The 25,917-nt window shown below is 47.3% G+C and overlaps 1 protein-coding gene across 1 annotated transcript in view; it reads right to left on the reverse strand.

The window, feature by feature from the left end:
* Positions 1-25,917, reverse strand: part of LOC144165275 (uncharacterized) — a 75,566-nt gene that overhangs the window by 18,798 nt on the left and 30,851 nt on the right. Inside the window, exons 2-6 of the mRNA XM_077695406.1 lie at positions 25,682-25,788; positions 21,983-22,089; positions 17,797-17,852; positions 12,059-12,150; positions 7,625-7,819 (exon numbers count right to left, since the gene is read on the reverse strand). Coding sequence (XP_077551532.1) covers positions 7,625-7,819; positions 12,059-12,150; positions 17,797-17,852; positions 21,983-22,074 — 435 coding nt within the window. The 5' untranslated portion in view covers positions 22,075-22,089; positions 25,682-25,788. The remainder of the gene's footprint in view (positions 1-7,624; positions 7,820-12,058; positions 12,151-17,796; positions 17,853-21,982; positions 22,090-25,681; positions 25,789-25,917) is intronic.

Consider the following 25,917-nt stretch of genomic DNA (forward strand, 5'->3'; position numbering starts at 1 on the left):
GCAGACGACGTTTCCGCAATGCTGGTAAACACGTGAACAGCGCATGCGCGCGCAGCGAGGAACAAGAAATGCCGCTTTTCGCCTTTCGGTTGCCTCCTCCCAAGTGAGACACAAAAAAAAAAAAAAAAAAAAACGCCTCAATGTACACGTTGCGGTGTTAAGAAGTGCTCTCTCTATTCAAACAACTAGGAGTAATTGTCAGCCTAGAGTTCGTTCTGGAATGGTTTTGCTTAAAGGGAAGGTGAAGCAGTTTTAGAATTAAAAGAAAAGTTGACTAGTAGCAAGTCCACATTGAATAGTTCCCGTGTACGAAATATTTTCGCAATACATGCAATAGAAGCGGCGCAATGCGAAAACAAAAGTGGCCCGATGCCCCGCCCCCATCTCGCCGCGCTATGCCGGAAGACCGAAAAGCGCGGGCGAAAACCGGCTGAAAAACGTCATACCTGGACTTCCGGCCGATCGGCCGCCTCTGCCATGCTCTTTTAGCCGTGTTTCCTAGTGAATGATACTTGTTGTTGTTGTGGTTGATAGCACTTATTTGTACAACTTTCGTGTTCAAAAAGTATGCACGAACGCCAAACGAGGCATACGTTATCATGCCGTATTCCTAAGCAGGATAATGCCACGCCGGGATGTTTGATAACATACGGAAGCGACAACCGAGATGGCTGTGCTTGATGACAGAGAATATACTAAACTACGTTAGATACTTTGGAAAACGCTCCAGTGCGTTTTTCTAATTTTTTTCTTTTCTTTTTTTATGCGACGGACGTGAATGTTTAAATTAGATGCTAGATTTAGGAAGGATGGTGAATACTCGTGTACTTTGGCCCGGGATGTTTCTGTTTCGTTCAATTCGAGAACCAAAGTCACATTTGTTCAGGAAATACCTGTTTCGTCAAACGCGTTGGTTTTCTTTCCCCATAGGCTTAGAACAGTCTTCAAAAACCCAAGCCGATAATGCTGCGGAGGCACCAGTATGCTAAAATGTTTTCAGAATAAATGCAACTGAAGCAGTAAGACGCCACTCATCGAAGTGCAGCTAGCGATCGCGGAGGCGCTTTAGCGCCGCGCCCAAATGACGCGCGTGCGCGCGCGCGCGCCCATGTGGGTCTGTGTATGGGGATGAGTAACGGGGCTGTGTATCAGGATGGGTAACGGGATGAGTAACGAAAAAAGGAAATTCGGAAGCACAGCCCGCTTGTTGGTTTATGCGTGTAGCGGCAACATTTGTCTCGCATATACGTTTACAGCGCATGAACGCTATTTTTTCGCGCAGTGCACGTACGTGCTTTTTGCTGGTAGATTGTTTATAAAACGCCGGTTATTCTCCGGCATAAATGGTTTCGTATATAGTAACAAACAGTTCAGGCAGTACCTAATATTAACATAAGGAATAGAAACCCCATATGCTGGTTGCCTAGTTCCTAAATATTTTTGCAGAACCCTCTGGCTGACGCCACATGCACTGCTTCGGGGACCCCGGTCGTGTAAAGCAAATTTAAGCTCCAAGATAACTGAACCAACAGCACGGGAAGTTATAAAATAAACTTGCAGTCATGTGCGAACAATAAACTGCAAGCTAAATTGCCGAAAAGGCAAGCACCGCTGCTGCGCGATCGTTCCCAATGCTTCCGAAGCCAGCGCGGCCGAAGGGTGTCCTCCTTTGACGTCATGACGGGCGCAACAAATCAGGGGCGTCAAAAGACGAAAAGCGCGCGTCTTTCAAACGGGACCGCGCGTTTTGCAAAATAAATGCTGGTTGGACTCATGTGCGATAAAATTCAATGTGGTATTCGGATTCAGCGCGCAAGTAACTATATAAACGTGTGTCTAACTCAATTTTTTTGGAAAGCGCTTCAGCATCCCTTTAAATAATATCTATCTACATTTCCTCAACCTCTATTTCTTTAATGCATTATATGAGTATATACTGTTATACTGTGTATACTGCATTATATGAGTATATATATATATATATACGCTATACTGAGTACAAAACTCAACGTTTGTTTTGAAAACACTTTTGCTTCATTTCATTTTAATTGTTCTTTTTTGCGTGTCTAAAGATGTAGCAGTGCTACATTTTGATTTCTTATTGCCCCCTCGTACACCACTGTCTGCCTAGGACAAGCCCGTTACCTGTTTTGCATCGATTTTGCGGCAGTAAACTATTGACCATTTTTGTAATACATAAGAATGATACTATTCTTTCAGGAGTAGAAGCTTCTAAAGTTACCACGGGAAAAAAATTACGATGTTTCAATTTATGGCCTGGGGTGGTAGTTGGCTTAAATGCGTGGCCAAAAAGCGCCAAATTGCAGTGCAGCTGTGGCCAGGCTTAGATGGTATTATGAATTACGATACTTCAACATTGTGTTAGTTGAGGGAAAGGTGCGAAAAGTGCGAAACATTGTGCGAAACATTGGTGCGAAACATTGTGCGAAACATTGAGCGAAACATTGTGCGAAACATTGTGCAAAAAAGGTGCGAAACATTGAGGAGAAGGTGCGATTACGACGCAATGATCATGCGGGATCTCAGACAACTCCTTATTCCGGGAAACTTTGCGAGCTGTGTCACACGCATACATTCAATCTCGCAGGGCTTTAATCACCATTGGACCTCATCCAAAGAGCTATCGCAGCCGGTAGACGGTATCACAGCCAGTATCGCAGCTGAGGGAAGCATTATATTAGCCCCTATCCTACTGAAAATATGGCACTCACAAAGCTTGTTTGCACTACTGTTCGCACAGGAAGATATAATAGTTGCTTTGCGCTCGACGATAACGCCAGGTGGACGCGCGTGCATTTGCCTCGTCGCTTGCGCTCGCGATAAGAGTTGGCGTTATGGAAATGGCTCTCCTTGTTCTTTTCTGAAGCTGCGGTGTGCTTTGCATGATTATGCCTAATACGACACAAACAAGTTTGCTGAAAAATATTAACAGGGGTATCAATTCGGCGACAAAAAAAGCGGAAAGACAAAAAGAAAAAATTGCCTCGAAAGCGCGTTATCCCTATTTCATATTTGCCGCACTTTCGAGGCGCTTTTTCAAAGAAAGTGCTACGAGTTGTGCCGCGCCTCCACCAGATGGCGCCACGGGTCCCGCGACCGAGAGAAGACGCAGTGAAACATCCCCCTCGCGAGGGGCACGATCAAATGCAGAGCATTTCCGGGGGCGCACGACGTTAAGTAGTTTGCGTTACGTTAATGTGTGTTGCACTTGTGGCAACTGCTGACGAGAGAGCGCTCGTCAGCAGTAAGTTGAATGAGTCAACGATATAAGGCGCGTTCGTAGCGTCCCATTCTGTGTCGGCTTTGTGGCGCAGTGGGTAGAGCACCATGTACATTGCGTTCTGCCCGCAGGGTCGAGGGATCGAAACCGGGCGTCGGATAGTATTTTTTTTATATAGTAGGGAGGGGTGCGGTGCGGACCACGGACGTCAACGCGGGTGACATCGTGAGTTACTGAAATGCTCTGCATTAAAACTAGTGCTCCTCCACTGTGTAAGTAAGAATGACCTGCAGAGCTGGACGCAGGCCACGGAGTGCAAGAAACAAATCAAGTTTATCTTAATTTGCGATGGAGCATACTTCCTAGCCAATCAGCAGAATGGAGCTCTGAACGACCCAAGCTTTGTTCTTGCAGACGAACATGGAGCTGCCTGTGTCCCTCCCGTGTTATAAGCATCTTACTGTTTGTGTAAGGCCGGGTTCAGACTGTTGCCGCAACTGTCATAATAACTTAAAATAATGACGCCATTTCACGTCTCAGCCAACCTAACTGTGGTACATCCCGTTTTTTACGTCCATAGATCGCCATACGGCTTCTGGGCCGGTAGTCTCAACATAGCCTAACACACAGATCCAGTCCGCTGTACCACTAAGGACTCCGGACAGTTGCCATTGGGACGTCTAACGTCCAAGTTTAAATGTCGCACCAGCACAACGGACACTTCATCCATCAGTACGGGCATGAAACCTATCGCTCCCTCTTGCCTCCCACTCTTCTCCACTGCGAGCCTGCGCACCTATAAACCGGCGACTGGTCGTGTGCGCGTGCTTAGAAGTGACACACGTGGTCGAAAATATCCCCTGAAAGCCCTCGGAAGAAGTGCTATTGGCTCACGCAGGTGTTCCAAACGGGCAAGTTGCTCTTCATCCTAAACGGAGTTGCCTCTACTCGACAAGCTGAACTTGAGGCGGTAACGGCGGCGCCAACAGCTTTCCGTTGTTTTTGCGCCACATCGCGCTTGTGTTCGGGACAACGCTTCAATTCTTTCTCTTCTTACTCCAAACGAACGGCATGCATCCATCCCATAACGATTTAAAACCTGGAAGCCCTTGAGCTGGAAGCACCTGGAAGCACGCGTACAAAACCTGGAAGCACGCGTACAAACATGCGGCTGTCCGTTACCCTTCCCCCTCGTATGCATCTTACTGTTTTTATAAGATGTCTGTGTAACACATCAACCTACACCCACACCACTAGATTAAAGAGGACAGCCTACTAACCGCATTCAGCCATCAATGTTCAACATCTAAACCTCCCACCAGCACAACCGGCATTTCATCGATATCGGCATGAAGCTTAGCTGTGCCTGCACGCCCCCTTTTTCTACCCGCAAACCATGCCGCATAACCCGGTATCCGGTGATGGCGCATGCGTATATAGGCGTGAAAGACACCGGTGAAAATGTCGCTCGGAAGGCCTTCCAAGCTGAAAAAGAAATATGGGCTCAAGCCGACGTTACAACTGGGGCAGTTCCTCTTTTACCGGGAGGGATTCGCAGCTACTTGGCGAAGTGGAATTTGAGCGGAAATGGCAAGGGCGGGTTTAGGTCGATTTAGGGGGCAGCCCTTTGGCACTTGGGCTTCGTTACTTGGGCTTCGCGGGAGCGGCGTCTGTTTGTGTCCTCGTAACCGAGTGAGCGAACGCAGCAGCGACAAAAGGAAGAAAACGGAGAGGAGAGTCTATCGAAGGGTTAGGTGGAGTACGACACCTGCGGCTACGGTGTCATCACTCTTACTGCCTTTCCCTAACAAGTCTCATGCGTCGCCACCAAGGAGCGCCCTCCCCCTGACACTTTCCACAGACGCTGTTCCATCCTCCGCCAATCGAAACTAGGTGACGTTTGCGCGGGAGGTTCGAACACAATATGCCAAAACATACTCGCTGCTCCAATGTCCCGGGCTAATCCGAACCACGTGATATTTTAGCTGGAGGTTCAAACACTATTTGCAACATGCTGGCCGGCGGCGGCGTACTGCGAGGTAGCAGCACAATAGCGTACGCCGCCGTACGTTTGCTGATCACGCGAACACTTCCTGAGACGCAAGAGAAATGCGCTGTGATCGAGAAGACTGCAGCTCGCGCCGCGCACAAATTTCATATTAGGGAGTGTAGTAATCGTCAGTGCATATTTTTTACGCACACCCGTGCTTCCGTTTATTTTTCGCAATCATCTGATAACCGCACTACCGCCGTTAGCTTCCGACTGCGCAACTTGCCAAAGGGGCATCGGTGGAGGCAAGGAGGAAAATAGTTGTGAAAGAGGTGTCAGCGGTGGTGAGGAGGAGTCCCGGAGCGGGGCCGAGTCAATCGATGACACCGGACTGAAAGCTGGGGGGTTTAGACATATACTGCTTTGCAGTAAAAAAATGGCCGATGATTACTATACTACCCAATGCCAAATTTGCGCGCATCCCAAAATGCAGTCTTCCCGGTCACAGCGCATAGCTGCTGCGTCTCAGGAAGTGATGGCGTGATCAGCGAACTCACGGCGGCGCGCGCTACTCTGCCGTTATCTCGAAGCGTGTAGCCGCCCGCCGCCAAGCATGTTGTGTGTAAATCGTGTTCGAATCTCCCGCGCAAATGGCAGGAGTAGGAGGGAAAGAGTTCCTTTATTGAAAGAGAGGGGAGCAATGAGTAGGACGATGAAGGGCGTGTGTTCTGCCATCACGCAGCGCGTGCTGGGCTTCTGTAGCGCCGCCTTGGCATACCGCCCTCCCCCTCACACTTTCGCCACAAATTTTCGCCTGTTTTCTTTCTGTCTTCGGTGTTTCCTTTCTCGCTCGGTTATGAGGCCGACAAAGCCATCAAACCAGAGTAGCGGACTCTTAAGTGCTGCGCACTGAAAAAAATGAACAAGCCCTTCTACTCTCTGAAGAAGGCCAAGCAGCGAAGCTTTTGGGGTCTTCACCTCAATTGGCGCATCTATGCAAAACAACAAAACACGTTTGTTTGTAATTTGCGATTGAGCATACTTCCTATTGATTCGCTGAAGGAAACTTAGAAAGGCAAGGGTGCTATTGTAGGTGACAAACATAGGGCTATCTGTTTCCCTCCATAGAAAGGCGTGTATTCAGAGCACATGGGAATTTCAGAATATTTACAACTTCACTGTGAAATACATGTTTAAGCAAATTTGATCAACCTCGGCGTAATGTTAGAGCAGTCTTGGCGGCTTCTTGTCATATAATTTGTTCTTGAAAAGTGTCATCAAAAGAGTTTTCCCTAACCATACTCCTTCTGCAGACGTATCTGCATAGACATCACATAAAAATTTTGAAACGTTTACAAGTTTACTTTGAAAAAACAAATTATGTCAAGTAAATAACACCTGATTTACAGATAAAGTCCTCCTAGCGGTCAAAGATAACCATTTCAGGACTACAGAGCATTTGGGATAAAGTAGAAGGGGAATTTTTTTTCTTTGACACAATGTATAAATTTCCACACATCGACCATCACAGGAGGCTAGCTACGTACCGCTGTGTAAAAACCGAACATGGGGTTTTCGGTGCGACTCCGCACAACCGAAAAAATGACAAATTCCTCCCTTGTTTTAAAATACAAAAGCAGCTTAGAACTTATTCGTTTGCACCAGCATCTCCCCCTAAAAGGCTACACAGTCCCAAACTCCTATGCAATATAGGGAACTATGAATGCCCTATTATTGACAAGCTTTATTTAGCTGTAAGTAGTGACATCTGTTCGTATGCGGCCCTACAGGAGCACTTGAGTGGAAGAGTTGAATCAGTGAACAACTAACGCTAGCGCCTCTTCACAATGAATGAGTTAGGTACAACGCAACATCAACCATAAAATGTTCTCGAAAAAACCCCTGTTCAGTGTTCGGATGCAACGTAATGAAGTCCTATGCGTTCATGTCAGTTTCCAACTCCTGGCCTCTTATAACAAAGTAGATGAGTATTTTTAAGATGTTTGCTGCATTATCTGCTGTTTGTTTTCTTTCCTTTCTTAACTTTCTTTCCTTAACTACCACAAATGTTTCACAACGAGCTTGTTTAAAAAGTGCACTACCTGAAGATAGGTCTGCAGAAAATCTGTATGCAGGCCCTCAATACAAAAGAACCCAAAATATCGGAATCACAGATACTACTTGTTATTCCGATTACATTCAAGTGGACAGTTCAATAATCGAAGATATGGGATCTGTCGTGAAGGTTGCCAAATTACTTAACTTCTTGTTTCCCTTTCATTCAGTGTTCAGGGCCATCCAAAGCAACGGAGCCGCCTGAGCACACTGCTTGAAATAAACGGCTTCATAGCCGCATTCTGAGAGGACGTTCATTAAGTCGTTTGTTAACTCACCCCTTCAGGCGGCTGCACAAGAGGCGAGAACATGAATGTCGTATCAGCCGGCCCCGCCGGCTGTCCCTCGTCACTCAGCAAGCTCTCGTCTGAGAGCCACAGTTTCCGCCAGGTAGTCGGTGTGCTCCCAGCGGAAACAGCCACATTGGAAATATCTGCTCCACTGTCCAGAAGGCTTGAGTCGTAGGATCGGCTCTGTACACCAAACGTATTGTTTCACACTTGCACCATCTTTCCCGGGGCAGGAATATTCAAATCAAATAGGAGCTCTTGCGGGAATTTACGGAGCAATGTTTGTCGAGACGAGCCGACGGAAGATGTGAACAGAGCTGCGTTCTTATAAACCCTCGAACGCAATAAAAACATAGCACTTGTTTCTTATATAAAATTTATTTTTTGAAATTCAATCCCTTTCGATTTGATTACCACGTGAATCATTTTTAAAAACCACAGTACATGGTCGCTTCACCCCCACAACGTCGCTACCCAAAATTGAGAGAAAACCCAAATAATAACATTTATGGAGGGCTGGTTCGGTCAAAGAATTAAAGACGGTCATGCACCATGCTGCCGCGTGACCTGTTCGATCAATTGCGCACGCCTATGTACAAGTTAGGCCGTGTTCAGACCGTTGCCGCAACTGTCTTAATAACTTTAAAGAATGACGTCATTTCACGTCTCAGCCAACTGAACTGCGTGACACGCCGTTTGTTTACGTCTATAGATCACGATATGGCTTTTGCGTCGGTAGTCTGAACATAGCCTTTGTCTTGAATATTGAGCTTGGTTTAAGCAACGGTGCAATCGTCTTTGCCACTTTTGGGGCCTTCTAGCAATAATTATAACGTCTTCCGGGTAGTTAGATTTATGTAAAGGTGCCATGAAACCAAACAGGTCACTTTACTCCTGCAGTGGTTGCACCTGCAAGTGTTGTAATGCGCAAACTTGTGGCAAGCCGTAGGTTGGCGTAGTTCTTGGGGTTGAATGATTGCTTGGGGGGTTCAACGCGCCGTCGCTACACAGGCGACGAGGCGCGCCGTAGTGTAGGGCTCCGGATTAATTTTGACCAGCTGGGGATCTTTAACGTGCGCTGATATCTCGAACGCACGGGCGTTTTTCGCTTTCCGCTTCCATCAGAAAAGCGGCCGCCGTGGCCGAAAATCGAACCCGTGTCCTTGTGCACAGCATCACAACGCCATAATCACTGAGCCACCGTTTCGGGTAGTTCTTCGCGTCCCACCGGGGTTCAGTTTATTGTTCTGGCTGACGTGAGTGCGAAAGTGTACTGTGCTTGATGCAGGATATGTTTTTGTGAAAGTGACAGGTTGACGATAATTATGCAGAAGTTTGAGACGCATCTTTTCTTTTACTGTTACATAAACTACGCCCGCCATTACGTAAACCGTTGCTTAAGGGTGATCCAAAACGTAAGCGGAAATTAGCTGTAACCGTTTCAATTTGAGTGTTATAACAGGATTTTCAAAGCCTTGCTAACATCTAAGTAAGGGACATTGCTTTCACCTGTCACCTTAAAAATATTTCACGCCTGAGAAAAAACTGGCAATTTCGCAGTCAAGTGGTTTTTTGTTCACGTTCGTTGGACGTGGCCTATTTACAGAAAAACAAAATAGCGGATCTCAAGCCAAGACCGGAGATAACGCGTTCGTGCGGGTCCATGCGAATCCGCCTTTGTGTCCGTGCGGCCACAATGATCGACCTGACGCTCCCCTTGCACCTCGTCCAACCCTACTTTGCGTACTGAGAATGTTAGATGTTAGTGGTCATGTTTTTTTGTTTAAGCAGCAGTATTGGCTACGGATCGTTTGTTCGGTTCCGCAGAATCGTCCTTTCGCCACCGTCAGTTCCATTCTATCTCATGTGCCCGTACTCGGGGTGCGCTCCCTTTACACACCAGTTGACGCCGGGACATCAAACAACGGGCCTCGTCAGACTGGGGCCATCCAAACAACGGGCCTCTTCGAAGGCTGGTGCCATCCGAGCAACAGACCGGCAGCTGCGTGAAGGTCGCGTGACCGCCGTCAGATTGGCGTCATGCCTCCTCTCTTCACACTCCCCCGTCGTTTTGTTATCCTGTCGCTTGCCACAGATCTACTCAGCAAATACTTTTTTGAGTTTTTCCTTCTAGGGCTCATGCACAATAAAGAAGTGGAGACACTGAGGCACCTCCTACAATTTTTTTGTCTTGTCCTCTGTAGGCACGGCTTAGTCCGTGCCCGAATAGGTTGGCCCGGCACCGTACGGTACTCCGGGGTAACCGGTCGAGAAATTGCGACTCATAACTGACCCTGAGGTTCCGTAGAGGATGATGTAATAGGAAATGTCGTGCGGTCTCAGGTGCCCGTGTACAGTTAAGAGTATGTTTAAACATGTTGCTGCTAATCGGTCTCTGAGATGACCTGTAACGCTTCGAGAGCATATATGGGGAATGCAGCCGCTCCTTCCAAAAGCAATGCCCCGACGACCGAAGGGCTTTATATTTTGATGTGACTGCTTATATCGTTTATATATGAATGCTTACGCAAGTTTTGTCTTCTGACTTATAGTGTACCACTTCTCTGATGGCGTGACGAGTTAGGCACAGTATTCCCAAGGAAAATGAAGAAGGAGAATTTGCTACAGCCGTCTAGAAAACAGCGCACATTATTTCATCCAATCTTGCCAGCGAATTAAGCCCACTAAAGTGTTGAACGCCGTGCTGCGGAACGTTGAAGATGACTACTTAATATTGGATGCCCCAGGATGCCCAAAACGTGCGGATGGGGCCAGCCATCTCGTGATTACAACAAGTCAGCAAATAGTGAACGCCGCACGCCACAACCTTCGGAATCATGACACCGATCATCATCTCGGAAATAGGGTGTGGGCATTGATAGGAATTCCGTGGGGCGGCCTTCACTAAAAGGTTTGCGAGACAACATTTGGCTCTGTGAAAAATTCAACGACGTGTTTGCCTGTTCATCTACGAGGTCCTTGACGGTGACGACAGGACAGCACGATTGTCGCAGCTATTCTGATGGAGGCGAAAATCGAAAACGCCCGCGTGTTCGAGATTTCGGTTGACGTTAAAGATCCCTAGGTGGTGAAAATTAATCCGAAGCCCTCTACTACGGCGCGCCTCATCGCCTGAGTTGCGCCGGCGCGATAATACCTAAAATCAGACTCATCAGTTCATTAAACCATCTAAGACAAAATGTGTGCTTTTCAGCACAGCCACAGTCCTCGTTATGACGTCAACCCTGTAAACATCAATGTTCACGCCATCATACCGACTAATGAATGCACTTTCTAAGGAATTCAACTTGACCCTTCTCTTGATATTTTATGCTCACATTAATCTAATCATAAAAACGTTGCCTATGGTGTACGGGTGCTCATTGTAGCGCGCCGTTATTTAGAGAAATGAACCCTAATTGGCTTGTACTATGTTTTTTCCACGGTTATATTAACTACTGTAGCGGGTCATGGGGTTTCACACCTCTTAATATCACAGTAAGAGCAAATTAAATATTCGGTAGTGCGGACAATCACCTGTAGTCATTTTAATGCTCACGTTACCTCAATGTTCCTTGATCTTAAACTATTCCGATAACTAACATCATAGCATTTAACTTTGCACAACTGCCTTACCCCTTCTCAACGAACTCGACCTTCTCTACATTATTATCAGAACTTGGAAAGACTAACAAACCCCGAATTTTTTTTTTGCAAAATAACTTTTTACTTTCAAAGGTACGCGAGAACTACTGCAAACAGACGTTTGGTTTTACTTCAATTAGGACTTGGAAAAAGTAGCTTATACCATGAAAACACAAATTCTTTCATCAACGTTTAAGCGTTGCTTTCGATCGTTTTTGACGAACCATAACATAAAATTTTGACATGAATATCCACATTCCGCTTACTGCAGTTTTTGTGCCGGTTTGGTACATTTGTTCGATAGGTTTATATAAATGATATGCATGTATATAGGTTCATTGAACTGATATCTGTGCAAAGGAGGTCACTAACTAAATAGGATGTTTGATTTTGTTTACTTGTCACTAAGTGTTATTTTCGCTGCTGGGGCTTTTATTTCTTCAATCTCCCCATTTACTGGTAAAATCTGCAATGAACTAAGTACGCGTATCACTTTTTTGTAATATAGGACATACAATGAGGCATTGTTCATTTTTAGCAGCTGCCATTAAACTGTTTCTGTGTACGTTATGAATTAAAATATGTCCCACTGCAGTATATCACTCTAGGACCCTTTGTTCTAACTACATTCCATTGACGTAGGGCAACGAAAAAGTTTTATTCTTCTTCTCCTTCTTCAAGGGCGAACTTTCGGCTGGAGGACCCCAGCACCCTATCCGCAAAGCTAAACGAGAGTTGTAGAGCTCCCATGCTAAAGAACGGTAGCGCACTACTGACTTTTTCTGCAGGCTGACCAAGTGTCAGACGGCCAGGATGGTCAGGTGGAATCGGCTTCCCCACAAGGAACGGGCGTGATCCACGGGGAAGCACTGAAAGTGCATGCGGAGGTTCTGTAATCTCTCCAAAGAGATAAAACGGCGCTCAGTAGATTAAGCTCACAAAGATACTAATGCTTTCAGATTCCTTTCTCCTCTGTTCTAGAAATGAATAAGATTATTGTGTTACCAGCGGTTAAGGAAAAAAAAAAGATTATGTTGATTTTATTCGTTTCAGAAGTGTTATTAGGTGAAAAGAAGCGTCATTCCTTGATCCTTTGAAATGAATATCATTGCGTAATATTTCCTCCATTTTACTACTCCCAACTTAATGCTCAGAAAAATACCGCCATGGCTGCCATTCCACCGCTTCGGGACCGGCCTAAGATACAAACATGAGATATCCAAGATATCCGGATTTTTTAATAAAGTTATGAGCTCATTATACAAAGACAACCAGGCACAGACAAGGTCGATGCTTCTCAGCCAAACGATCTTCTCTCCCATTCTGTTCTTGTTTTTTTATTGGAACTGTTCTCCAGGTGGCCATCAGTTAGCTTCAGGGGTTACTGTAGTCAGAACTTTTTTTTGAGTGACAACCATCAACATCGTTCACATTAAGTTAACGTCGGAACGGCGATTATGTAGCAAGAGCGCTGCCGACCAATCTAAAACTAGGCCCTCTGGGCGCAATTAGCCCAACTCTAGCCTAAAATGTTTTTGAATCATTGGAAGCGAAAGCATTGAAAAGAATTGTATCGTCCATAAAGCGGAAGCGTTCTGTAAAATTAAAGCCGTTCAACTCCATGTGAAAGCAGTCGGAAGTGGAGAGCAGTGATTCGCCATAATGGGCTGCAGCGCCGTTATCCGCTCACTGCTGCCACCCAATGCATTTCAAATTTTCCGCCTTCGCAGTGCTCGCGCGCCCTCTACCGGAAACTGCGCCAGCGGTAGTTCTGTTCTTTGTGTGTTTGCTTTAAGTTCGTATGCTGGAGCTGTTTTGCGCCAATTCGAACGCGCCATTTTTTTTTATTTCGTGGCTGGAGCCTTTTTGCGTCATTTCGAACGCGCCATTTTTTCTTGCGCGACCACTTTTTTCGCTTACTATCGTAAAAACGAACCCAAAGAGCGTTTCTAACTAAATGAACGCGGGGGCTGCTAGTTATATACGCAGATTTTGACTGAAATGTAAATCCAAGAGGTGAAGTTTAAGGACCACGAAAGCAGCAAATTTGAGCTATTCCTCTGCCGCACGGCAGCCCGGAGTACAATGTGCGGTAGTTTTCATTAGTTCAGTACTTATGCGACACCTCGCATGCATTCGACAGTTTATCGGTCTGCTGTAGGAAAAAAAAACAACCTAAAATTGCCATTTCCCTGGTCCGTAATCTTATGATCGTGGCTGCACCTGCAGTTTTCCTTGCGCTAAACAACAGGGAGTTGTATGACAAGCGCCAGCGGTTCACGAGGTTCGAACGGTTATGACTACTTAAACCGCCTGGCTTTCGAAGCCTCAGCTTCAGCCCCTGAGGCTCTACTTGGGTCCGTTATCTCGCTGCGCCGCCTGATTCCGGCAGTCGCATCGACCGTTAGCGAGCTACGACGACAAGGCGAGCCCATAAAGTGCTATGCACCTATACATGCATGACTGCCCAAAGTATCAAGCTTGTTTTCCCTTTTAGAATAGGTTTTGTCGATATTATACCAAAACGTTCGTATTTGTTTACGTGTCTGTGGCTATTAAAGTTACCCAAGGACTTCAGAAACGAGCCTATGCATGTTAGTCACATGCATGTTAGTCACATGCATATTAGTCACATGCATATGAGTCACTATTATTTTCTTGATGCACAGTTGCATTTCGCTTGTACTTATTCATTGTCGTCCCTACATTTATTGCCCCCCGCCCTTATGTAATGCATTTGGGCCTTTAAGGAAGAAATAAATGGAATGGAAGCATTACAAATATTTTTGATGTCCCCTCCCATTTTACGGCACATAGCGAAATTTCATTCAGTACCCGCTTTGAACCAAGCGTATCTAAATTTTGTGTGCTAGCAGTTTAGAGATCGATGCTTGTACCATCCTCTTCCGCGCAAAGAGAGATAGCCATTCTGCAGTTACCGAAACATGGCATTTTTACGGTGTTCCTTTTGGGAAACGAAAAACGTGAATGCTTCACTCGAAAAGCGTCAGTTTCCTCCCTGAAAAGTCAACAAATTCCTTCGAAGTGGATATAACCTTTCAATTTTCCAAGTCGAGCTTCAATAATTTTTTGTCATGCATTTCAACTACTCCGTGCTTGTAAAGTCTACGTCCCCAAAATTGTTAAAGGGGCCCTGAAAGGCATTTTGAGCACACTAAATGAACTAGCGCAACCGTTAGACTGGGTCGTCAACGTCCTCTGTGCCAAGTATTACTCTTTTACGCGCAGCGGAAAGCTCACACTTTTGTTGCAAAGTTTGTCGTTTTTTTCTCACCCTTCCCTTCGTGTTTTTGGACGCCGCCATCTTCACATGTCTACATCATCGATTCCCAGATGTTCGTCATGAGCTAGACATCCTGCTATTGGGCGGCTTTTTCACGCACTTCCGGCAAAGAGATGAGTCGTCTGCTCAGCGTCGGCTCGCCGGCTGATCTGCCAGCGGAGTGTGGGAGTGCTTGGGCATTTTACGACAAACGAAACAAGTGTAAAACAAACGCTCAACCGTTTGTATTGAATGCAACACGGCCATAACACGACATGGATATTCTCTTACCTGAGTACGTTCCATAAAGAAAGCGTTGAAGCCCTGTGGCACTTCTTTCGTGCAATCGCAGAGAACGCCCTGAGCCGAATGCCCGGGTTTGACGCATACATTTTATTCAACTTCAAAACAATCCAGAGATGCGTTTCTAGCGAACACAACGTCACAACATGCGTTGAAAGTCTGAACCACGATTGACAAAGGATGAGTTGCCTCCTGCCCGTCGTAAATTCGGCATTCACCTCGCGCGCGGTTTGCGGGGACGAACAGCAAGTCAACTCTGGCGCACAAGCCGAGATGGCTTTTAGCCACGCACACTGCACATACCCCATGCGAGGTTGAGTCGTACGTCGCTCGAGAAAGATAATCCAGACCATGGGAAGCACTATCCACCCGCAGAAGCACAACGTCGCATTTCATCGCGAAACAAAGGCGTCCACAACACACGTCCACTATACACACACCATCGCCTCCTGTAATGCCAAACGCATCTCGCACTTCCCAAATAGAGTGAGTTGGACGCCTGCAGTGCCCACATGTCGCGAAGTGGGGCCCCAAGCTGAACCGGGATCATGCAACCGTAACTGACTTCTGGAGTGGTTTGTGCCTTGTTGCCAAGGCAACCGATGTTTGAGATTGTCAAAGAAATGGCGCTCACTCCAGCGCTAGAAAGCTCAGAGCCGCGCCGGAGCATGTTTTGCCAACGTTGCCGCTCTCCACCACGCGTCGCCCCAAGCTGAACTAAACTGGTCACATGATTGAAGCGTTTTGTCCACGGGTTCTGTATCGGTTTAATATGACTTTTTCACATGCCGCCGGCAGGAATTACCACCGCCGCAAAATAAGACCCGGCACCAGCGGGGCCACATCTGATACGGCGCTTTTTGGATAAACAGTGCGCGGTGCATCAAGGGAACGAGTGCACGACCCTCGGTGTGCGGCTGCGAGTTCGCCGCCGATAAAAAGTCATGTGCCGCCAGCAACGTACACCGCAAAAGGGCAAGGCCAGGCCGCCGCATACATGCGGCCAGATTTTTCGTTCGCTTTTCCAGCCTTGAACGGAGTGCGGGATTCATGGTGTCAACAAAGCTTGCCCGTAGCAGACGACAGTCTGAGCAGCGCAATATCGGAAGTACGTCACCGCTTCGGAGCGCAGCATCATGGGAGGCAAGGCTCGCGCGCCGTCAACAACGGAGAGTAAGTCGAAAGGAGGAGGAAACGCGGAGCGACGATAATGCGCGGTTTTTGATTTACGATTTCTCAGCTAATACTCATCGCTTTAACAAAATTCTTGCGGGAGGAGATTGCAAATACATTGCTTTATTTGGGTACATGTACATGCATGCATTGGCGGAAGGTATTTCAGGACCCCTTTAAAGCCCGCTTCTGAATGGCTGAATTACGCTTAAGGACAAGACTTGCCCTTCTTTAGTTTATGAAGTCCAGCTCAATGCTTCTCTGCATAGAGTTCCTCCAGCTCATTCAGGTCTCTTTAAGCCATTGAAGAAGTTGAAAAAGCACTGCCATGAAGAAGTTGTCAACTTCATTCATAATGCGCAAGCAATTCTTTGAAGCGAAAACACGCAAACAGTACGAGCAGCACGTAAAAGAAGCATCTAAAATGGTGTTTGTCGTTCTTACAGAAGGAAGTGACTGGTGCCCTTCCGCAGCACGCTTGAGTTCCTTCTGGTCTTCAAGAAGCACGCGTCGTGGCGACACGAAGGTGAGAGTGAGCGCCATTGGTTTGGCGACGATTGCAGTAATGCGAGCCCGGGCTGGCCCATTATAAAGCCGCTAAAGGCATGGGGAGTAGAACTGGTTGGGCGACAAAAATTGAGCAAGCGCGGGAATTCCAATCACAGTACCCTGAAAAGCTTATCAAGCGCCTTTGCTGTGTATAATAATGCAGATATAGCGCCGGCGAACCCGTGACGGAGCACAAGGAAAATTATGAGGCTCTCCACTCTGCAATGGTGGGTGACCGGGGAAGTTCGAGTCCGAACTATACGCGGCGTTTCTGGTGTGGGGATCGAGGAGAAATTAAATTCAAAATGAAGAACGGCAACTTGTCTTGACGAAAGTGCCGCCCCGAGGAGCTGGAGGAAACTCGAGGCGCCAGGGCTTGGAACGCTGACAAAGAGAGGTCGGTGCGAACTTAGTCATGTCCGACGCGGGTCGCACAGCGGCGAACCTTTCAGAAACGTATTTCCGACACTCCACTGATCTTGAAACTGACGCTTATTATTAGGTAGTCTATTCAAGTTGCATAAGTGCTGAGGCGTACACTATAGGCTTGAGGTCAATGTAATTGCTTCGAATGACGTGCGTTCTTGATATTGACCGCGTGCTAATAGCACAAAACCCGGGGTATTCGTTTTCAAACGCCTCGCGCTTCAAAGCACGTGACAGTTTGTTCGCAGAGAAGGAGAATGCACGTAAACCGAGCTGTATAAGCTTGACACAAAAACCCCGGCGGTCGATGCGCAAAGCAACGAAGCGAGATCACGAGAGACGGAAAAAACCCGACACTGCAGGGCCTTGAAACAGAAACGAGACGACAATTGTGGAAAGGAAAGGCAAGGAATCAGATGGTGGCATGATATCCCCTCACAAACGTTCGACGGATCTGATTAAAATGGGCATGTTCAATAGGAATCGAGTCGGCCTCGTCAAGATGCATCCTGGACTAGGGACGCCTCACGACCACCCCTTTTGCTTTCCCTTTTGTCTAAAGAACGTTATCTACTACTTCTTGGCTCTAGAATGATCTTAGCCCGTACCGAAACCATGTCGGCCCTGTTAGCTGAGAAAACGTTTGCCAATTCATTCCCTCCAGTTCCTCAAAAATACGTAGAATGAAGCATGTCCAAAAAAGAAAAGAGTGCTGAGGAGGCCGTAACGTACAAAATGCGTAAAAAGTACGTTTCTTTTGCGAACGCAGGTGTAGACATACCTGATTCTTCCGCGGATTGTCCAGCATGAGATGTCGGCGTACTGGTCATGACAGTCCTGCGTCCGCCGCAAAAACACGAGAGTTATTTCTTATGCTTCGCAATGTTAGTTATAGCCAGTTTTTATTGATATAAAGCGCCACAGGACTCAGATATTTACCTCTATAACCGCACCCCAAATTTATAGAAACCGCCACTATTTTTTTATCAGCGAGTGGATACATCCTAAGAAGCTTTGGTACCCCAAATTAACCATAATGCTCTGGTATGGCCAATCGAAGTGGCCAAGCGTGTAAACTGGGAGAATCAAGACCCAGCACTATATTTGGAAGAAACAAACACGGGCAGCAATGTAGATGCAGTGAATTCTATGATGTAGTGAATAAAATACAGTAATCCCTCGTTATAACGAAGTCAGCGGGATGGTGAAAAGTTTCGTTATAAGCGGTATTTCCATATAGGAGACCACTCGAAAAAAGCTAAAGTAGTTAAACTGAAACTGCGCCACAACTACGAGGAATCAAAACAGTGAAGCAAAACAAAACAGTGAAGCAAAAATTTATTCAGGTGCAAAACAGGCAGTGAGCTCTGGCTGTTTGATGTTCTTGCGGGGCGCGAGCAGCCCCTTCTCCAATTTGACCAAGCAGTGACTCGCAGACTGCAGAGCGAATGAAGAGGAGAAGGCAGTAGCCACTTTTGTAGGGGAGGGGCAGGAGGTTGGTGCGGGCGTCACGGAACGCTACGAGAGTTTCGCGCTGGAAAGCGTCGCAAATTCCGTGTCTCGAGCCCGAGGTTGATTTGTTGAGTCAAAAAACAAAAAAAAATAAACCGCTATTGTGGGTACACGGCGAAACCACGAAAGCTTATCGGTTTTGCACTAGGGTTTTGCATGATCACTGGGGAATTGTTTCCCCTAGGTGTGCAGCCGTGAAGTTTGCAAAACAAAAGTTTTTCGGCGCCCCGCTGTCGATGACACTGCTAATTCTACGCTTCCACTGTCAGCGTTCACGCACCAATAACTAAGAACAAAATTTAATCACTCTACAACGCATTTGGACCGCTTGTCTAAAGTCGGATGGGGCGAATCGAGCATGACCCGCTCGAGAAAATCTCCGGGGAAACACCAGCTTGTTAACTGCTATGTTGACCGCCTGACTCGCCTCCGCTCGCCACTTCGTTCTAAGCGGGTCTAGCTCTTCGTGCGCTTCGAGTAAGGCGACCTAAAAATGCATGCGTTTTCGTTGGGACCAGAAGAAATTTCGAATAAAGCGATATTTCGAATAAAGCGATTTCGTTATAACGCGGGATTGCTGTATTCGTGTCGAATTGCTGAACCTACGCCCTCACTTTCCTAACCGCACTTGGGCCTGTGTGTGCCTTCCTTCGCTCCATAGCTATGAGTGAAAGCCCTAGAAAATCGAACTCTTTAGGCCTATATTAAGGATTTACGTGACGTGCCCCCACAGCCGAGCTTGAGGACGTTGTCCAAGCATTCATCCTATTCCGGATCATCTACTCTATACCATACGCTGTTCTGTCCATGTCAGAACTCAAGAAAGTGGATACTATAATACGGAAAACCTACAAGCATGTCATCGGACTCCTACCACGCACCTCTACAGACCGACTCCTCAATCTTGGAATCCACAACACCGCAAAAGAATAAATCGGGGCCCACCTCTCAAGCCAGAGAGGGCGACTGGGAGCCAAACAAGTGGGCAGAGCAATTCTATCCTGCTTGGGACATTTAGTCCCACTATATCATTCACCTCCTGTACTAAGAAGCATCCCACACGCAATCCTTCAATGCCTAATTGTTCCTTCTCTACTACGCAACGTGCACGCTGACCACCACGCGGCGACACGAAATACCTGAGCCAGAGCAATTTCGAAGCAATGCGGAAAGAAATCCGCCACTGCCTACACGGATGCGGTCGCAAACCCCGCAATTCAGGCCACTATCGCTGTTGTAGCCATAAAGAAACAACACCACACCACTCTCACTATACCACACCACACCCCACTGCAAGCGGAGGATGCGGCCATCGCCCTCGCCGTGAGTCAAACCACAGCTGCTGTCATTATCACCGACTCACAGCCGGTATGCGTAAATTTCTCGAGATTCTTACTCAACCGTTTCATGAAGATCATCTGGGCCTCAGATCACCTCGACGTTCCGGGCAATGAGACCGCCCATCTCCTGCCACGAGAGCTATTCCGCCGAGCCGCTTTTGCTGGAAGTGAGCCCGAGCTCATGCACCCGACAGCCACGTACCAAGAAATCACACAACTCTACCGACTAGAGCGACAACAGTACCCCAGCACACAAACTCCCAATAGAGCTGGAGCGAGTGCTCCCTGCACTTCAGACGAACACTTTCCCCTACTCGACCTGAAGTCACATTTTGGTTCCTACCTGTTGCCCCCGCACTGTCGCTTCTGCGAGCTCCTCAGCCCCCCTCACATTCTATCACACTGTAGGAGGCTGTGACCAAGCCCCGCGTCCCGCCCCAATCCCTATACCACCCATGAGCTTTGGGAGAGCTCCTTGACCAGCTCCAGCCTCGAGGATCAGCGTCAGCTGGGCTAGAGGGCTCTTGACGCGGCCCGAGCTCACGCCGTCGTGGCCCAGGGTGGAAGTCCTGGACTAAGCAAGCCACCCTGATGACTCCAATTTATTTTTATTTTTATGAATAAAGAACGTTTATTCTCTCTCTCTCTCTCTCTCTCTCTCTCTCTCTCTCTCTCTCTCTCTCTCTCTCTCTCTCTCTCTCTCTCTCTCTCTCTCTCTCTCTCTCTCTGTCTCCAAGCAAGGTCACCGATCACATTCTTTGCACATTAAGCTGCGGATGCCGGTCCATAAACCGACGGTGGAAATTTTTGCTGACATGACCACTAAATTGGTCACGAAATAATAAGCGATCCGAATATATCTGCGAATTTCTACACTGGGTCTCCCGTATGTTCAACACCCATAATTTGTTTTTTGGGGTGCACCCGCCGTGGTGGCTCCGTAGCTAAGTCGTTGTGCTGCTGAGCACGAGGACGCGGGTTCGACTCCCAGGTACGGCGGCCGCTTTTCTGATGGTAGCGAAAAGCAAAAACACCCGTGAGTACGAGATTTCGGCGCATGTCAAAGGTTCCCGCGTGGTCAAAATTAATCCAGAGCCTTCCACTACAGTGCTCCTCATCGCCTGCGTTGCGTCGGCGTGTTAAACTCTACAATCAAATCAATTAGCTTTTGGGGCTGCCCTCAAGATATGGTGTTTCGGCAGTATGGGAGAAAAGTATATTACGGTTAAAGCGTAAATAAAATATTTCCCACCAGGGATGAGGTCGCGCAACTTAACTGGTGTTTCTATCAAGATTTCAATAGCTTATTTCTGTGAAGATTCCCACTAACAGGGAACGGGGCCGTTTATGGACGCACGTATATGCATGACACCAATATGTCCTCTGATGGCCAAGTAAGAAATAAAAAGAAACGCTGCCTGAGTTCAGAGACTTTCACAGACTTTGCAGGATCCCATCTCCAAAATAAATGCCCCGCATCATAAACAGGTGTTTGGAGGTAAGACGATCGGCTTTATAGATATGCAAATTCCCCCTTGAATGGAAAGGGGAAATGTGGCGACGGGTCTACAAACGTAGTGGCAAGGGGCTGAATGCAACTACCGACTATAGTTAGTTTACACTTGAAAAAGCGCATGTTGCAAAAAGGGTTTCGTGGTCCGATAGGTTACGCATTCAAGGAAGAATTCAGACTTTTCTAAATTGTAAAAACGTTTGCTGAATATTGAATTTTAAAGGCGCCCACATTTATCCTTCCTAGCATGCGTAACATTTTCATCAACTAAAGAGCATGCAGCCAATCAAGGCGGGCGTAAACTCCCCTACATGTGCCCCCCGTCCACGCAAAAGGTATACAAGTGTGTATACAAAGTAAGCACATGTTTTCTTGAAAACGTGGTACACTTTGAAAAAATATGCCGGACGCGAATAAAGAAGTGGTGTTTGTCCATCTTCAACCAATCCGACGAGCGGGGGGGGGGGAGATTTTTAAATGTGGCTGGGTGTAAATATGGCTATGTCGTAATCCGCACAGTGGTGGTCTTAAGATGAAGATTCCGGTTGTTTAGAGGGCGGGGAATAGAAGTAATGGCATCATTTGTGTAAGAAAAACCTCACCTCGGTATGTCCGGTGTTCCAGTAGAATCCCCACCAGGAGAGTCAGCGTCCTTCCAAGCATGACGCCCGGGGGAGTGCTCGTCCTGGGACATTCTTCACAAGCTTGTCTGCATTAGTGAATTGGTTTAGTGGTGCGCTTGTTAGACATTGCTAGGTGCTTAAAGACGACAGTTGGGATACCTAAACCTGAAAATTTGGCGGTCTGTATGTCTGTCTGTCCCTCGATACAGCCTTCCGCCAAAAAGTTAAAACAACTATTGAACGAGAAGTTTACGCAGGCAAAACATTTCCAAAATACTGAATCTGGTGGCAAGGTAAATCGTGAACACTGCTGACAAAAAAAAAAAAAACATTAGGCATAGTTAAGGTACGAAATCAGTGCTTGGGATATTAACATCGTCCCTTTAATTAAAAATACCTGGCAGTTTGATTTTGGCGATTGGAAACTAAAAAAATAGGCCTTGAATAAAATGGTTTGATCTAAAAATACAAAAAGTCTCGTGCGGTACACTAGCCCTCCTGGCATTACTACCAGAAGTCCCACAATAACGAAAGGTCCCAGCAGATGGCGCTCGAGCAGCGGACAGCGGGAAATTTGAATTGACTTGAGCAAACCTCGACTGTGTTTTTTCGTGGGAAGAGGGAGACGGGATCTTAACAGCGCGAGAGGTGGGCGGGAAAGAAAAAAGTGTCATTTACTTGGCACTAAGCTGTGAAGATGATAGGTGTAACATTATGGGACAAGAAGAGAGCGGAGTGGGTAAGCGAACAAACGCGCATTGAAGGGACACTGAAGTGAATTTGTCAACCTCCCGGTTTTGCTTGCATTGCGTAGACTGGCTCAAATTAACACACTTTTCATCGTTTATCCGGTTCATAAGTAGGTAATTATTTTATAAAGCGTGAAAGAAGAAAAACGACCATGCGCGGCACGGGGCGGCCGCACCAACTAAAGGGTGTGGTGACGGGAGGAGATGCACCTTGATTGGACGATGTCCGAGGTTAGCGTTCAAACAAGTGTCGGTTTCGGTTCTATTAAATATGCTTGACATTCGGCGGCATCGTTGGATGGGCATTCTCGATATCTCAGTAATCGTCATACCGTAATTTTGCCATGTTGTCGGCTGTAAAATGTCTAAGGGAAGCCTCCCAGGACGGCTTGGAATCGTAGCATTCACTAGCCGAGGCCTACGCAGTGGATGAACGCCCTCCGCGTCACCGCAGAAGCTCAAATGCCGTGCGCTTTTCCCCCATATCCGGAGCTTGCCTCACTCATGGCTCTATCGTAAATAGCGTCTTCGCACCAGGTCAAGGGTCCGTTGATTCTGGCCTGTGCCCACTGCCCGCAAGCCGTCGGTGCTTATGACTACAGCACGCCAATGAGAACTCGCTAGCACGTAAGTGTCAGCGTGCGCAGGTTCTGTGAACTAGTTCGTGGAGCAGTGAACGTTACGGCCCAAAAAATGGTGAACTCAGCATAGGAAACATCGGCCGCAAACGAAAAGATCAACTTACAAAAAAAAGAATGTACCCTTGGGGATTCTAATTTGTCACTTGAATTTGTCACGAATTTGTCCTAGCGCGCCAGACCACTCGGCCGCGGGCCAGTGCTGCCAGGGATGGAAATATAAGGTATATAATGTATAACCAGTTTACAGATTTGTTTAGTTTTAGCATTTCAAGCAGCTTAGGTGGCTATTCGTTGTATAGCGCTCGTGCAGTAAACGTCCCCCAAACTTCCACAATATCTCACGTCTAACAATTGCATTTCTTAGACAGAAAAGCGTTCGCAGATGTGTGATCACGCTGCTGACCACTGTGTCCTACCAGCGCAAAAAAGTTGATTTGATTGATTGATTGTGGTGTTTAACGCGCCGACGCAACGCAGGCGATGAGGCGCGCCGTAGTGGAGGGCTCCGGATTAATTTTGACCACCGGGGATCTTTATCGTGCGCCGAAATGTCGTACACACGGGCGTTTTTGCTTTTCGCCTCCATCAGAAAAGCGGCCGCCGCGGCCGGGAATCGAACCCGCGACCTCGTGCTCAGCAGCGCAACGCCTTAGCCAAGCGCAAAAAAGGTGCTTCCTGCACCCTAGTTTTACGCTGTACGGTAAAAGTATCAGTTGATTTTATTTCCTTTGTACCTATATTGACTTCGCTGACTCTTCTCCCGCCTTCAAGTGGCCTTAGGTTTTCCTACTATCGTACCAGTCAGCGAAGCGTCACATGTGCGCTTGTGCAGCGCTTGTGTGGAGCGACCCGGACTCTGAGTTTGACACAGTGTACAAACTAACAAAGTAAAGAAAGGCCATTCTTCCATTCACAAATGTGTCGTGGCTTTGTTTCACTGAGCGAACGAATTGCGGTGACCTGTCGGCGCCCGGCGGACTAAACGCTGCGCCGACTGAATCCGCCGGAAGGTCGGCCACAGAAAATGGGCGAGGATGAAGAGAGGAGGACGGCATTTTCGAATTGATTTTTCTACTAAATCGATTCGCGTAAACGCGCTCAAAACGGTCGAAACATGACCTATGGACTCCGGACTAGAATTTCCGCTAGTAATCCGGCGATGTTTACAAATCACTTCAGTGTCCCTTTAAGGACATATTAGTAGAAATTAAGAAGAAGAAAGGGACGTGGGCAGGGCATGTAATACGACGGAAAGATAACCGTTGGTCATTAAGGGTAACAGAGTGGATCCCTAGGGAAGGCAAGCGTAGCAGGGGACGGCGGAAAGTTAGATGGGCAGATGAGATCAAGAAGTTTGCGGGTATATTTTGCTCGCAGTTAGCACAGGACCGGGGTAATTGGAGATTAATGGGAAAGGCCTTTGCCCTGCAGTGGGCGTAGATAGGCTGGTAATCATGATGATGATGATGATGAAGCTGTGGTTAAGTGTGCGGTAAATATCACAACAGGGGCTGCAACAGCATCCGCCTCGCGCACACACCAGCATCCACAACAGCATCTGCCTCGCGTGCAGAAGGACCGTGGTTCGAATCCATGCACCGCACCATTCCCACTACATTAAAAAAAGTCCGTGCGTTGATGGAATTGCAGAACGAGGCTTGGGGCTTGGGGTGCGCCCTGTGTCGGCGGAACACATCCGCCGACACTCATAGACAGACGTGTCACAGTGGGTGAAGCGGCAGTTCAGACTCCCACAGGGAGCCTCGAATGCAAATCTCTCATTGCCCAGCTATCGTCGGGATATTACCCAAAAGGTGTGTCTAGAGTGCTGTCTGACGGTACTATAGGCACTCCACTATAGCGACGTCCACCCGCATTCGATGAAAAAATTCCGCGCCTTGCACTGCTTCGCCCTCCATTAACGTAACGTAACTGACCGTAACGTAGCGTAAACTAAGCCGACATCACCTAACGTGCATAAAAAATCAATTAGAACACCGAAAACTAACCTACGCAACAGAAATATCAACATAAACTAAACGTAAAAAAAACAAGGGAGGCGAAAGCGGGACTAGAACCACGACTCTGAGCAACAGGAAGCTAAGACGGAGAGCGGCAGAACGGCACCAGAACGGCAGACGCTGTGGCTTGTGTCAGCCCATCCTTAAAAATTAAAATGTCTTTCCCTAGGAACTCTAGCTATGGCTATATATCGCCGAGATGGAGTGCCGTTGCGCGGCACTCTAGACACTGCGTTACAGAAAAATCCACAACCACCACAGCCGTACCTCCGCTACAACACTGCAGTGATCCGTACCGATGCTCTCTGTTCAGATGCCGTCACCTCGGCCGACCGGGACCGACAGCCGAAGTAGAACACGCTTGTGATAGTAAGCTGTGGAAATGAAACGAGAGAAACAAGGTTAGTGGGAGGTCTCTGTGCTTACGAACTGCGAATAGAGGCACACAAGAAGGTTACCGGTGCGATTTCAGCTTGGAGGGTGCTCCCTTACTTCTTTTTTTT

This window comes from Haemaphysalis longicornis, unplaced genomic scaffold (genome assembly GCF_048455015.1).
Source record: "Haemaphysalis longicornis isolate Haplotype H1 unplaced genomic scaffold, Haemaphysalis longicornis Haplotype H1 scaffold_1, whole genome shotgun sequence".
Lineage (NCBI taxonomy): Eukaryota > Metazoa > Arthropoda > Arachnida > Ixodida > Ixodidae > Haemaphysalis > Haemaphysalis longicornis.